Raw genomic sequence first — 15,297 nt, 5'->3', positions numbered from 1 at the left:
CTGCTGCCTACATGCCTGCTGACTACCTACATGCCTGCTGCCTACCTGCCTACATGCCTGCTGCCTACATGCCTGCTGCCTACCTGCCTACATGCCTGCTGCCTACATGCCTACATGCCTGCTGCCTACATGCCTGCTGCCTACATGCCTGCTGCCTACCTGCCTGATACCTACCTGCCTGATGCCTACCTGTCTGCTGCCTACCTGTCTATCTGCCTACCTGCCTGCCTGCCTGCTGCCTACCTGCCTACCTGCCTGATGCCTACCTGCCTACCTGCCTGCTGCCCACCTGCCTGCCTGCTGCCTACCTGCCTACCTGCCTGCTGCCTACCTGCCTACCTGCCTACCTGCCTGCTGACTACCTACCTACATGCCTGCTGCCTACCTGCCTACATGCCTGCTGCCTACATGCCTGCTGCCTACCTGCCTACATGCCTGCTGCCTACATGCCTGCTGCCTACCTGCCTGACCTGCCTGATGCCTACCTGCCTGCTGCCTACCTGTCTGCTGCCTACCTGCCTGCCTGCTGCCTACCTGCCTACCTGCCTGCTGCCTACCTGCCTACCTGCCTGCTGCCCACCTGCCTGCCTGCCTGCCCCACCTGCCTACCTGCCTGCTGCCTACCTGCCTGCCTGCCTGCCTACCTGCCTACCTGCTGACTACCTACCTACATGCCTGCTGCCTACCTGCCTACATGCCTGCTGCCTACATGCCTGCTGCCTACCTGCCTACATGCCTGCTGCCTACCTGCCTACATGCCTGCTGCCTACCTGCCTACATGCCTGCTGCCTACATGCCTGCTGCCCACCTGCCTGATGCCTACCTGCCTGATGCCTGCCTGCCTGCTGCCTACCTGCCTGCTGCCTACCTGCCTGCTGCCTACCTGCCTGCTGACTACCTGACTACCTGCCTACCTGCCTATGTGCCTGCTGCCAACCTGCCTACCTGCCTACCTGCCTACCTGCCTACCTGCTGCCTACATGCCTTCTGCCTACCTGCCTACCTGCATCCAAAAGCACCTATCTTAAATAGGTGATTGCCATTTGGGACGGGATTCGAAGGCAGCATCACGTGACAAACCATTCACATTCCAACGAGAGCAAGACATTGTAGCTGCTGTAGCACTGTGAACAACTATCCCGGAATGGAAATATCTGACAGGAATAACAAGAAAAGAAGTAACAGAATTGATTTCCTAAGTTCCAGTTAATGAATGAAGGGTCCTCCTCTCCCACATGGTTGCATGCAGGCTACAGTCAATTAGCAGACAATTCTAAAAACCAGTTGTTTCTTTGTCATTATGGGAGAATGTGTATAGATTGATGAGGGGGGAGAAAAAAATGATTTCATCCATTTTAGAATAAGGTTGTAAGGTAACAACATATGGCAAAAGTGTGTGTGTGTGTGTGTGTGTGTGTGTGTGTGTGTGTGTGTGTGTGTGTGTGTGTGTGTGTGTGTGTGTGTGTGTGTGTGTGTGTGTGCGTGTGTGTGTGCGTGTGTGTGCGTGTGTGTGTGTGTGTGTGTGTGTGTGTGTGTGTGTGCGTGTGCGTGTGTAACTGTAAGTGGTATGCAAATCATTCTGTCTCCACTGTGTCCAAGTCGAGCCTTCCCTACCCTGACCTGAACCATCCTCCAACTCTTCACCATCCAATGTCCAACAAGTATAACTGACCATGTTGTCTACTTATACCATTCTCAGCAACTATAAATGACTAGATTAGATATGAAACAACATTGTTTACATTGACGGGTTTCAGTCCTGATTCATCACATTTTAGATGGATGTGGCCTTTGCACAACAGTTGCCAGTGTTAGTATGATAGTGATATTTGGGTAACGATGGCAGAACAACAACATAATCAGTTGAAAATGTTCATAATGGGGAAAAAAGAAGAAGATATGTCATACCTGCTATAACCTGTTGAGTGGCTTGGGTGAATGCAGGCTGCTTGGTAGTGGTGATCTCAGGCCACTGGTCAACATCATCAGTAACAACGGTAATGTCCTGAGGTTCCTCCTCAGGTTCAGACTCCATCTTCTTGGGTCCCTTGGCCACTCTTTTACCATCCTGTCTGCCCAGCTCCCGGTCACCTTCCTGGGCCTTGAACAAGGCGCTGTAGGGTAGGTCCTGGAGAAGTAGCTCCACATTGGTGGTCGGAGCCCGGCACGGGGTATTGGCAGGCTGCTGCAAGCCCAGTGGAGGTGCTTTCCCCTGGGGCTGGAGGGCTGGGAAGTCAGCCATCAGGTCATAAAGCTCCTGCTGGGTTGTTGATGGAGCTCGGGCCTTGGTTGGGTCCGTAATCCTGGTGGCTGGGACCTTGGCTGGAGCAGGGGTTGCGGCTGGGACCGTAATCTTCATTGCTGGGACCTTTGCTGGGGCTGGAGTTGAAGAACGGGCTGAGGCTGTGACCTGGATGGCTGGGACCTTGGCTGGAGCTGGGACTGGGGCAGGAGTTGGGGCTTGAGCTGGAGCTGAGGCCTTGATACAGGCAGCCACTTTGCCCAGAAGGTTGAAGGGGCCAGGGATGGGGATGAGAGGTGTGGGGAGGTTGGCAGGCGGAGAGCCCTGCCACAGCCTGTCACCTTGCCATGGAGATGCGGCGCTTGGCAGAGGGGGGAAGTCGTCTTCGCTGGGGGCTAGGTTGGGGGCCAGGTCGTGGAGCAAAGGTGAGAGATCTGGGAGCAGGTCGGGAACTAAAGGGGAGAGGTTAGCACCGAGGTCAGGGTTCAGCAGGAAGGGGTTAGGTATGTCAAGAGGTTCCACCATGTTGGAACTGTCCTCCCCTCTATCCTCCTGCCCTGGGATCAGGAGGCCCCTGAGGAACTTCTCAATGTCCCTCCTTTGCTCCTCCTCTGGGATCACCTAGTATTGGAAAAATAGAACAACATGGTCATCTAAGACAAATGTTTTTTTTTTATATATATACATTGCTCAAAAAAATAAAGGGAACACTTAAACAACACCATGTAACTCCAAGTCAATCACACTTCTGTGAAATCAAACTGTCCTCTTAGGAAGCAACACTGATTGACAATAAATTTCACATGCTGTTGTGCAAATGGAATAGACAACAGGTGGAAATTATAGGCAATTAGCAAGACACCCCCAATAAAGGAGTGGTTCTACAGGTGGGGACCACAGACCACTTCTCAGTTCCTATGCTTCCTGGCTGATGTTTTGGTCACTTTTGAATGCTGGTGGTGCTTTCACTCTAGTGGTAGCATGAGATGGAGTCTACAACCCACACAAGTGGCTCAGCTAGTGCAGCTCATCCAAGATGGCACATCAATGCGAGCTGTGGCAAGAAGGTTTGCTGTGTCTGTCAGCGTAGTGTCCAGAGCATGGAGGCGCTACCAGGAGACAGGCCAGTACATCAGGAGACGTGGAGGAGGCCGTAGGAGGGCAACAACCCAGCAGCAGGACCGCTACCTCCGCCTTTGTGCAAGGAGGAGCAGGAGGAGCACTGCCAGAGCCCTGCAAAATTACCTCCAGCAGGCAACAAATGTGCATGTGTCTGCTCAAACGGTCAGAAACAGACTCCATGAGGGTGGTATGAGGGCCCGATGTCCACAGGTGGGGGTTGTGCTTACAGCCCAACACCGTGCAGGACGTTTGGCATTTCCCAGAGAACACCAAGATTGGCAATATTCGCCACTGGCGCCCTGTGCTCTTCACAGATGAATGCAGGTTCACACTGAGCACATGTGACAGACGTGACAGTCTCATCAGGATCATGCCCAGGCGTTGTAGTGAGGTCATACAGGCACGTGGAGGCCACACACACTACTGAGGCTCATTTTGACTTGTTTTAAGGACATTACATCAAAGTTGGATCAGCCTGTAGCGTGGTTTTCCACTTTAATTTTGAGTGTGACTCCAAATCCAGACCTCCATGGGTTGATACATTTGATTTCCATTGATAATTTTTGTGTGATTTTGTTGTCAGCACATTCAACTATGTAAAGAAAAAAGTTTTTCATAAGAATATTTAATTCATTCAGATCTAGGATGTGTTATTTTAGTGTTCCCTTTATTTTTTTTGAGCAGTGTATATATATACATTATTAGAAACTTAAAACATATTGGGGTAGTTTACCCTTTCAGATTGTCCATTTAGATGGTTAGTTATAACACATTATCGCTGGGGTGGTCAAATTCTAACCTTTTCTTCCTCCTTCTTCTCCACCTGTGTCTCCCATATGGGGTCATCGCCATGGGAACAGTCATCACACCGGACATCGTCAGGGCGCTGAGAGCAGTCGGAGAGGCCACGTCGTTCTTTCTCTGTCTGTGACGTCAAAGTCTGGAACTCCCTCCCCACCATCAGAGAGATCTCATCCAGCCTATTCAGAGAGAAAGAGAGAGAGAGAGAGAGGGAGGGGGAGCAGGAGAGGGAGAGGAAGAGAGAGAGAGAGGGGGGTGAGGGGGGAGCAGGGGAGGGAGAGAGAGAGAGAGAGAGAGATAGAGAGAGAGGATAGCGGGAGGGGAAGAGAGAGAGAGAAGGAGAGGAAGCGAGAGAGAGAGAAAGCAAGAGAGAGAGAGAAAGCAAGAGAGAGAGAGAAAGCAAGAGAGAGAGAGGAAGAGGAGGAGAGAGAGAAGAGAGAGAGGGGAGGGTTGAGATGGTTCAATGATGGCCTTTCATGGATCATGAATTCTGTATGATATGTCATGATGATGATGATGATGTGGATATTGTGGATGATGATGGTGATGATGATCATTATGATGAGTCATGGCTAAAATCATTCATTAAACACCTTTACATCCATGATCTATCAACATCATCTATTCAGTCATGCTATGCTATTTGCGTGCCATTGGAGCAGCTCATCCCACCCATGGTCACATAGACCAGTAGCTACGCAGACAGACTCCTCCAAAACAACACAGAATCACCTATTCAGCGCTGCCAAGTCAACAAACAGCAGCCGCTAGCTAAACCAAACATGGGTAAACGATGGACATCTCTCTTCTGCCTCTGCATCTCTCCATGAATCCCCTCGTTCCCTCCTTCGCACGGCAAGCCGCGGGACAGCCGCTGGTCTTCAGGTATTCATTTTGTATGCACCGAGCCCCGATGCAGAACAGACGGTGCACCAGGGGCCCGGGCCCCTCACCTCGGCCCGTTGGATCCTGAACAGATGGCTGAGCATTAGCGTGAAGGGATGTGAGGCCAGTGACCGCAAAAGGAGGCCATCTCCTCCAGAGTGAGAAGGGAGAAAACTGAAAACTAACTGTTATTGGCAGAGAGAGAGAGAGAGAGAGAGAACTCTTTTATTGGTCTATTAACTAATTTACCACCTGGTGATGTCACCAGGCAGGCCAAAGCTCCATCCCACTAAAACAGGCTGAAATTTCAGGTTGTCTTTTTAATTAAACAGCTCTGAGCTACACTAAAACGGCATTATCATCATTTTCACAACTTCACAGTACTATTCCAACCCTCATAGTGTGGAGATATGCTGTATATAATGTAACATATAGACAAATCAAGTGTTTGACAGCCCTGGACCATTCAGTCACTGGCCATCCCTCAGAGCCTGGTTCCTCTCTAGGTTTCTTCCTAGGTTCTGGCCTTTCTAGGGAGTTTTTCCTAGCCACCGTGCTTCTACACCTGCATTGCTTGCTGTTTGGGGTTTTAGGCTGGGTTTCTGTACAGCACTTTGAGATATCAGCTGATGTAAGTTAGAAAGGCTCTATAAATACATACTCCTTTACATTCACATTATTAAGTTGTGTTTGTAAATTCACTCTGACTATCTACTCTGATTTCAGAGTACTCTCAAAATAACGTACTTAAAATGTTGACAGCAGCACAGTTATAGTCACTAATAGATAACATGAAAACATTCTAACCGGCTCTGCTAGTTTGAGTAAAATGGTCAGAGTGAGGTGTTCTCTCATTTTGTGTCTGGAAGTAGCTAACCAGATAGCCAACTTTAGCCAGTTAGTTTGAGTCTTTGACAATTAATGTGAGGTCAGAACACTTGGATAAAACCTACTCATCCGCCAGAGCGTCCAGTGTGCGCTCTGAAAACGCTCCGTGAGCGAAACGCTCTGAATTAATGAACCGATAATCTAACGATGCACTCTGAAACACTAGAGGCGATTTAGAAACACATCCATTGATAATAGAATACAGCTAAATGTAGTATCACTCACGACACATGGAGTTGGGCGATTCTAATAGGCCTATCCTGAAAATGTATAGGAAGATATCGGCACAGTCGACTACAATTCTTGCTTGATGATTTTCAGAGTTAACTCTATAGTAGTAAATCATAATCTGACGGTGAAGTGAGAGGTTACCTTGGATCTGTGATTTTGATAAGCATAGGTTTCCTCCGTGTAACAGGACACTTATTGTCTCGGACTTCCCCGTGGATGTTTTGAGGCCTCACAGGGTCCTCTTCTGCGCGCCCGTCCGGAGCCGGTGGGATGTCCTGATCCGGTGGGTGTTCGTTAGCTGGGGCCATGCTGTCCTTCTCCATGTGTGACCATATTCCAAATCCAGCTTTCTTCGAGTCTCTCCATATTTTGGCACAGACTCGGTCAAAGTCATCCTCCGGTACACCTGGATGGATCCAAAGGGAGCGAGGAAACGGTCCCACGATGCTCCAAGACCGCTTCAAAGCGGTCCGGCGCGGCCTGAAAGGATCATCCGGTATCATTTGCCTTGATGTTTGGGCAATCAAATGATTATTTTCCGACAAGCATCCTGTCAGATCCATAGGATTAATGATGGACGTTTTGATTGGAATGTTTGGCGTTTGAATTTGAATGGTAATAAAAAATAACAAAAGCATAACCGCAACCATGGTGACATGATTGTTGCTTCTAAAGAACGTTACCTGCGCTTTTTAGTTGGCAAAGACATTCGGAGATTGGAATGAAAATATAAAAGAATATTATTCAAAGTAATATTGACAGTCATAATTTTGGGATGGTGTTTATCTTAATATGAAATGTTTGGACCACGCAACCTTAATCAGATAATGTGCTGCTTTTGTAATTGGCGTCTTCAGAGTATTAAGCATAAATATCACGTGTTTCAACAAAATAGCCTATATAAACAACTTATGAAAACATGATGTCAAATTTGTAAAACATTTTGAAATAAAAACGGTTTTGTTTGTTTTCTTGCTTGAATAGCTGATACTTCAAAGCCAACCTCGACAGTATTCTGTGGATTATGTCTTCCGTTGTTGATCTGTGTCAACACAAGACCATATTTGCATTCCCTGCTGTGGTAGAGAAAGTATATATTCTAACGTTACTCCTTTTACAACCAAGTAACACGAGTAAATGAGCTAACAGGACATATCGGCCTACAGGAAAAATGTTCCGCAACTCTTGAATGGGAAATGAAATAATTAATATAATGTCCAAGGTTTTTCTGAACAGAGTGGAATAAATTATAATTTTTCTAGCCTATTATCACGTTCATATTATCAATGAGGTTAAAAAGTTGTGTGACCATTTTTTCAATGCTGAATTGATTGTCATTGAGAAAAACAGAATGTGCAAGCTAGTGTATTTCTTTCGCAAACATCTTTTGTGAATTTAACAGTCATCCGAGATGATTTCGTTATTCAACAATATCTGTAATCTGATTACATTATTTTGGCTGGTAACGTAACAGATTACATTGACCTATTTTTATAATCGGACTACATGTGATCAATAGGGCCTAACCACACACCTTGTCCGTATCCATGCGCCTACTGTGGCCTTTTTCAATAGGGCCTAACCACACACCTTGTCCGTATCCATGCGCCTACTGTAGCCTTTTCAATAGGGCCTAACCACACACCTTGTCCGTATCCATGCGCCTACTGTAGCCTTTTCAATAGGGCCTAACCACACACCTTGTCCGTATCCATGCGCCTGCTGTAGCCTTTTCAATAGGGCCTAACCACACACCTTGTCCGTATCCATGCGCCTACTGTAGCCTTTTCAATAGGGCCTAACCACACACCTTGTCCGTATCCATGCGCCTACTGTAGCCTTTTCAATAGGGCCTAACCACACACCTTGTCCGTATCCATGTGGCTACTGTGGCCTTTTTCAATAGGGCCTAACCACACACCTTGTCCATATCCATGCGCCTACTGTGGCCTTTTCAATAGGGCCTACATTGTCCGTACAACCACCCGCATATACAGATATGCCTACTATGCTATTATTACTCTCAATCCCAATGCTATTATAGTATAGCATTTAATCCCGATATAGGCCTCTGCCTCATTCTATAGCTTTGAATAGTTATAGCTCCACGTGTCAATAGATTCAGTGGGAAGTGGAAAAGGACATGCTGGCACGAATGTGTAGTTCATTTTAATGTAGCTGATGGACTGTATATTATTTAGTGTTTGTTTTTAGTATATGTTTTTATTCTGGGTTGAAGGCCAGACTACATTGCATTATATACTCAACTAGTTTCTTCACAAAACGCATTAGGGAAAACAAATTACCGGTTATATGCAGAGATGGAATTGACATTCACATTTATTGGTGATGGTTTCAGATTCTTAGGCATCAATTTCACATTTAGTGAGTAGGAACTGAACCTCAAACGTTTAACAGCCAGCCAGAGAAATGATAGACCTACATCCATGACAGTATCCCAGCTGTATAGGTTTATATATCAATTCATTATTTATCAGAGGATGTTATGTATTACTTACAGGTGCAAGAGCTGTGTGGGGAGATATAGTGTGTAAATATAGCCTTTGAGGTGTGAAAGGGGGTTGTGGATTAGTCTGATTACCAGTAAATTGAACTATCATGCCACTCCTTGCCACTGGCCTTTCGGGTAATATTCAAATATTAACACGACGTCATCAACGATCTCCAGGTTATCAGAGAATTTAATCCGGATTCGATAACCCTCACAGCTATCCTCCAATCACTACGTTTATGCAAATGAGACATATTCGAAAACGTTTTAAACCATTTCATAAAGTATATTGTAAACATTCCAGCAGCTATTCTCACATAATACATATGATTGTAACGTAAACATTGTGCGCAGGGAGAATATAGGACTCCTGTATATATAGATGATTTTTTTTACCACCAGGCAATGCGATCACATCACACCAGAGAAACTCTGACGATTTAAACTTTACCGCTACTTCTTTATGAACGCCGCAACCTGTGTTATAACCAGCAAGCACAAGCAAGGTGTTTCTTTACGAATATATTCATCATTGTTTTATTAATAAGTGACCAAACTATATCGCTACTTCTGGGAGACTCACAGGACTAGGCTACTGTTTCAATGGTTATAAGAGGAATAGAGAGAAGATAGAATAGAGAGAGAGGCCAGTGGAGATGCCAGCGGAGATAACATGCATTTCGCAAGAAGGGTACAGTAATGACATGTGTAAATTTGACCTTACTTCATAGGCTGGGCTATTAATTAACAATTCTTATGCTAGCCTATTATATTTGAATTAGGCAACCACCACCTGTGCAAGCAAGAGACAAAACACATGTTTTTGTCTGAGGAGCCACAGAACAAACTGCTTGCTAATCCTTTAACGCTTATCAAGTGTAATTACGCTGTCCGGCAGCTCACAACAGCAGGCCTTTTCAGTAGGATGGACGTCTAACTTGGAATAATGATTAGGATCTCATTTCCTAAATTGAAATATTAGGCCTATGGGGACACCTGTACATTTGGTAGACAAGCACGAGTGATTAATGTAGCCTTTTATCGTCTAGACTTTTAGGGTGTATGTGAGTTCGCTGATTCTCCCTGTCCATTCAGAAAGTTGTCTAAAGCAGCCTGTCTAGACTCCATATGTTAATAACAGAGAAACATATTTGTTGATTGCTGTTCTTAAACTCAAACTCTATATTGCGCCACATTTTCGCGCTCGGGGCGGCAGGGTAGACTAGTGGTTAGAGTGTTGGACTAGTAACCGGAAGGTTGTAAGTTCAAACCCCCGAGCTGACAGGGTACAAATCTGTCGTTCTGCCCCTGAACAGGCAGTTAACCCACTGTTCCTAGGCCGTCATTGAAAATAAGAATTTGTTCTTAACTGACTTGCCTGGTTAAATGAAGGTTAAATAAAAACATTTTCACGCACACCCCATCCTTTTTCCCTAAAGTTGTCATGGAAACAATTCATGTTGTATCCAACAACAATCAGCAGCTGTGCCGTAAATCCGTCTGCCGTGTTGAGCTTTGAGTTTGCCCAAAAGGACAGCCTCTTTGGCAAATGACAAGAGTGGCAAGGAGTATAATGTTACCAAGACTAGCTATGGATACATCATTCAGGCAATGATAGGCCAACATCCCTGAGAGTGTCCCATCCCTATGGTTTATGCAGGATTTATTTATCATGAATTGTTATGCACCCTACTACTTACATATGCAAGGGTTGTGGAGATATATAGGGCAGATTAGATTAGCCCCTGAGGTGTGAAGGGTTGTGGAGAGATATAGGGCAGATTAGATTATCCCCTGAGATGTGATGGGTTGTGGAGATATATAGGGCAGATTAGATTAGCCCCTGAGGTGTGATGGGTTGTGGAGAGATATAGGGCAGATTAGATTAGCCCCTGAGGTGTGATGGGTTGTGGAGAGATATAGGGCAGATTAGATTGGTCCTGAGGTGTGATGGGTTATGGAGAGATATAGGGCAGATTAGATTAGCCCCTGAGGTGTGATGGGTTGTGGAGAGATATAGGGCAGATTAGATTAGCCCCTGAGGTGTGATGGGTTGTGGAGAGATATAGGGCAGATTAGATTAGCCCCTGAGGTGTGATGGGTTGTGGAGAGATATAGGGCAGATTAGATTAGCCCCTGAGATGTGAAGGGTTGTGGAGAGATATAGGGCAGATTAGATTAGCCCCTGAGGTGTGATGGGTTGTGGAGAGATATAGGGCAGATTAGATTAGCCCCTGAGATGTGATGGGTTGTGGAGAGATATAGGGCAGATTAGATTAGCCCCTGAGGTGTGATGGGTTGTGGAGAGATATAGGGCAGATTAGATTAGCCCCTGAGGTGTGATGGGTTGTGGAGTGATATAGGGCAGATTATATTAGCCCCTGAGGTGTGATGGGTTGTGGAGAGATATAGGACAGATTAGATTAGCCCCTGAGATGTGAAGGGTTGTGGATACATTTTGTCCATGACATCACAGTTGAATAGATATACATTATTTGTCACAACAAGTGTAAGGGCTGTGGGGAGTGGCTAATAGCTGCATAAGTGTTGCTCTATAGAAAGGGTAGCGCTTGAGTTGGGACGGTTTGGGGTTGTGAATACATGTGACACCATTCCGTAGTGTCGAAGAAAACAAATTCCGCCTAAATATAATTATCATAATCAAACAATATTTTCAGTAATATTTTATAAATGCTGGCCATAATGCATTCAGTACTTTGGCATGCCAACATCCCGAGTGAATTCAGAATGAGAGGAAACATGTTGAGTGAGTCCACATCTCTGGATTACTGCGAAGAGAAATTCTTCTTTCCCAGAGAGAGAGAGAGACAGATCAGAGCGCGCTCACACACGAGAGAGAGAGAAAGAGAGAGAGAGAGAGAGAGACAGAGAGAGAGAGAGAGAGGGAGAGAGAGAGAGAGACAGAGAGAGAGACAGAGAGAGAGAGACAGAGAGAGACAGAGGGAGAGAGAGACAGAGGGAGACAGAGGGAGAGAGAGAGAGAGACAGAGAGAGAAAGAGAGACAGAGAGAGAGAGACTGAGAGAGACAGAGGGAGAGAGAGAGACAGAGAGAGACAGAGTGAGAGAGAGACAGAGGGAGACAGAGGGAGAGAGACAGAGAGAGACAGAGACAGAGAGAGACAGAGAGAGAGTGAGAGAGAGGGGAGGGGGTGCAGAGTGAGAGTGAGAGAGAGGGGAGGGGGGTGCAGAGGGAGAGTGAGAGTGGGAGCAGGTCTGCAGTCTGACTCTTGGCGTAAGAACCAGAGATAGAGACAGTACTTGTTTTAATGTACCGCTTTAGGAAGGCAGCGATAGCCTAGTCTACTGGAAATAAACTATCTATTCATTTCTCACATCATCAAAATTATTCTGAATATCTTGTGGGTGGGGAACTTTTGAAAAAGGAACAGTTTTGGTGGATTTGGACAACCTATAGTCTTATCCGTTATTCTACGGCGTTCCTGCGTTCAACGGACCTGTTAAATGTGGATTATCGACATTGGTGATGATACCTCTTGTTAACTGGGAATAGATAAGAAGCCCATCAACACCAGTACTTGTCCCGTAGGGAAAAAGGCAAAAGAAAGGGATCTCTCGCTTTTATTCATCCTCTCGAATTGAATCTAACATTTTGAGTAGAAGTGGGATTTGTGTGATTGTTTCTCGTGGTGGATAAGGCACCACTTTTTTCTTCGTCTGGCCTGAGTGGCTTTTTATCTCCTCTTCCTCAGTGTGAGGATCCTTCTCCGGTGAGATTCTGCTAACCCCGCGGTCCGCATGACATGGTTCAGTCCTGTTGCCGGTGCCGAGCCTCGATGCATTGGGATTTCTCTCAGTGCCGACACCACCACCACCAAGTGAATCTTATTTCTAAACCCGTCTAATAAAACGTGCCTGCTGCCCCCGAAAAAAATAACACACACCTGCCATGACCGCCTCTTCGAACTGGGACGGAACCGGACACATTACCGGGCATGTTCGTACGACAGAATGCAGATGTATTAGCAGGCATACCAGGACCGGGCCAAGGAAAGCGGAGGGAATAGGGATTTTTGCGTTAATGAAGGCAGGAGTAGCAGCGCACCATTGGAACCGGGTTCTGTTCTTATTTATGGGGCTACTGGCAGCCTCAGCCTCAGCCTCAGCCTCAGCCTCGGTTAAGGGTACTACGGGTAAGTTTCCCTCCTCTAACTGCTGCTGCTGTTGCTGCTGCTCTGTGTTGAATATTGAATGAATGATGGAAGAGGAGACGCAATGTTATTCCCGCTCACTACCGGAATACCAAATGACCAATTTAGATGGTAGTGAATGTCCCTTTTCATTCCAAGGGGGGTTAATGTGGGTGTGGGTGGATGACGGTGTTTTCTGACACAGTGGAATGCTGAGCACAGCGAGCTCTCTCCCGTGGTTTCTCCCTCGGTGTTCTGTGGACACGAGCAGCATTGCATTTCATAATCGAATTGTGTGTTTTCACGGAAAGAAGGGATAGGAGGAATGGCGGGGCGAAAAGATAAAAGCCTCTTATACTGTCAGACAGAATGGAGTGTTCCTCGGCGCTGCTGGGCTTGATTCGGTGGCGACAGGCTACACCGTTTGTAGCGCTGCTAGAGACGCCAGTGAATCGATAAAGTGGTCACCGTGTCGGAACATCTGTATGTCATGATGTAATTATGTGTATTGAGTATTTCTCATCGTTCTTTTATTTGAGCAATCTCATGGATAGTATTACTTCGCCTACAAGTGGGGGGTTTTAATCTCAGATTTGCCTTTTAACGCTCTCCGCGAGCAAAAGCAATGGGGTTATTGTCACTGAGATGTCCACGGGTCCCGATTCTATCAGAAAACTTCAGACTTTATCGTATAAGTACGAAATCCGGACTTAAGTGTGTGTGTGTGTGTGCGTGTGTGGGTGTTAGGGGGGCGCATTTAGAGCATTTGCACAATTACATTTGGTATGGATTTATAACTACGATATGCATGTTGAAATAAATGTGCAGTTGACATATAGGGTTTACAGTCCTTCCAACTACCCTCGGCATTCAAACACATTAGTTTCTGCATCTGGTGACATTTTGTCAGGTGTGCAATGTTAAGCCTATTTTCTGTTGTTTCGGTGTTGTGTTTGAAAGTGGGCAGCTGCAATTGACATTGTAAACGGAACCAGTTTTTTTGTGTGTGTGTTGGGGGGGCAAAGTGACAACCCCCGGGTTTTATCGCGGTCTTGCTTGGCATCATGGCAATATGGATACTGGAACTATTTTTAGAGGGAGCCAAGGATACCATAGGATGAGAAGTTCAGACGGTCAGTTCGATATCAGTTTTTGTCCCAAACGGTACCGTATTTATTATCTATAATGTTCAGGGCTCTGGTCAAAAAGGAGTGCACTATCGAGGATATAGTGCTATTTTGGGGATGCACACACAGTCACATGCTCCACAGTGGGTGGTTATACAACGCGTCTTATAACACAATAATTAATGCATTGCAAGGCCGTTTTAGCGTCGTCATCAATAAATCCGCTTTTAAATGTTTTTTTTTTTTGCATTGCGTCATCATAAATGTTGCTTTGCCTTATACGTCGCTCCAGTCTAAAGAGGAGAGACCAAGGGACATGCACTGACCTCAGTTCATGTCGAGGATTGGATTTAAACAGTCACCTAACTTACCACCATGGATCCAGTTGCCCAACACTACCAATTATTGCCCAATGGTTTTGTGGATGTGCTCAAAATGGACAACGATTGGCTTGTTTCTTGGCTGTGTATCACACACTTCCTCTACATCGCTCAGATCATAGAATACGATTGATTTTGTTTATTTTATTTATATGACTCAGATTTAGATAGCATAGCTTCCACAAACTCCTTCTGAAGCTATCCACAACGAAACACTAATTAGTCCCCATGGTCCGTCACCGTCGTTGACTAATTTGCAGCAACGTGATCTCAAGTTTCACTTCGGGATTTGACATAATTGAATAAAACGTCGATATTTTCTACCCAATAATTCTGCGTGGTTACAGGGTTCATCCTGCGTGGTTACAGGGTTCATCCTGCGTGGTTACAGGGTTCATCCTGCGTGGTTACAGGGTTCATCCTGCGTGGTTACAGGGTTCATCCTGCGTGGTTACAGGGTTCATCCTGCGTGGTTACAGGGTTCATCCTGCGTGGTTACAGGGTTCATCCTGCGTGGTTACAGGGTTCATCCTGCGTGGTTACAGGGTTCATCCTGCGTGGTTACAGGGTTCATCCTGCGTGGTTACAGGGTTCATCCTGCGTGGTTACAGGGTTAAAGCAGAAACAACTCTAAAGTGATGTATCGGTATTCATTCCGAGTGGTTAAGGGTTAAATATATGGTTAAGGCTATGGTTTTGGAAATTCATAAAACGAATAACAATTTCATTTAAAAAAGTGCTTTTTCCGTTTAGCATCATCAAGTACTCTTACCTGCTTAGAGTGAACTGCCCTGATGCAGTAATCTAAGGAGGCTGCTCTGGCCCTGAGCGTCGAGCCCAATACTCCGAGAAACTTTTATTTTTTTTCATTTTGGAGGTGAGCACTAATGTGTTCAGGACTGATTTCAAAGGTCCAAAATCGACATGGGTTTCTAGTGA

General features: G+C 45.9%; 2 protein-coding genes across 2 annotated transcripts in view; one reads left to right on the top strand and one right to left on the bottom strand.

The window, feature by feature from the left end:
• The window catches only part of LOC121838990, a 50,756-nt gene extending 43,932 nt beyond the window's left edge, over positions 1-6,824 (bottom strand). The window contains exons 1-3 of the mRNA XM_042294991.1: positions 6,311-6,824; positions 4,164-4,344; positions 1,909-2,863 (exon numbers count right to left, since the gene is read on the bottom strand). Of these exons, the coding sequence (XP_042150925.1) occupies positions 1,909-2,863; positions 4,164-4,344; positions 6,311-6,819 (1,645 nt within the window). The 5' untranslated portion in view covers positions 6,820-6,824. The remainder of the gene's footprint in view (positions 1-1,908; positions 2,864-4,163; positions 4,345-6,310) is intronic.
• A 5,170-nt stretch (positions 6,825-11,994) lies between these two features.
• LOC112220687 (CUB and sushi domain-containing protein 2-like) overlaps positions 11,995-15,297 on the top strand; it is a 927,456-nt gene continuing 924,153 nt past the window's right edge. The window contains 1 exon segment of the mRNA XM_042295064.1: positions 11,995-12,845. Coding sequence (XP_042150998.1) covers positions 12,611-12,845 — 235 coding nt within the window. The 5' untranslated portion in view covers positions 11,995-12,610.

Source organism: Oncorhynchus tshawytscha, linkage group LG13 (genome assembly GCF_018296145.1).
Source record: "Oncorhynchus tshawytscha isolate Ot180627B linkage group LG13, Otsh_v2.0, whole genome shotgun sequence".
Classification (NCBI taxonomy): Eukaryota; Metazoa; Chordata; class Actinopteri; order Salmoniformes; family Salmonidae; genus Oncorhynchus; species Oncorhynchus tshawytscha.
This window is presented reverse-complemented; position numbering and strand designations above follow the sequence as displayed.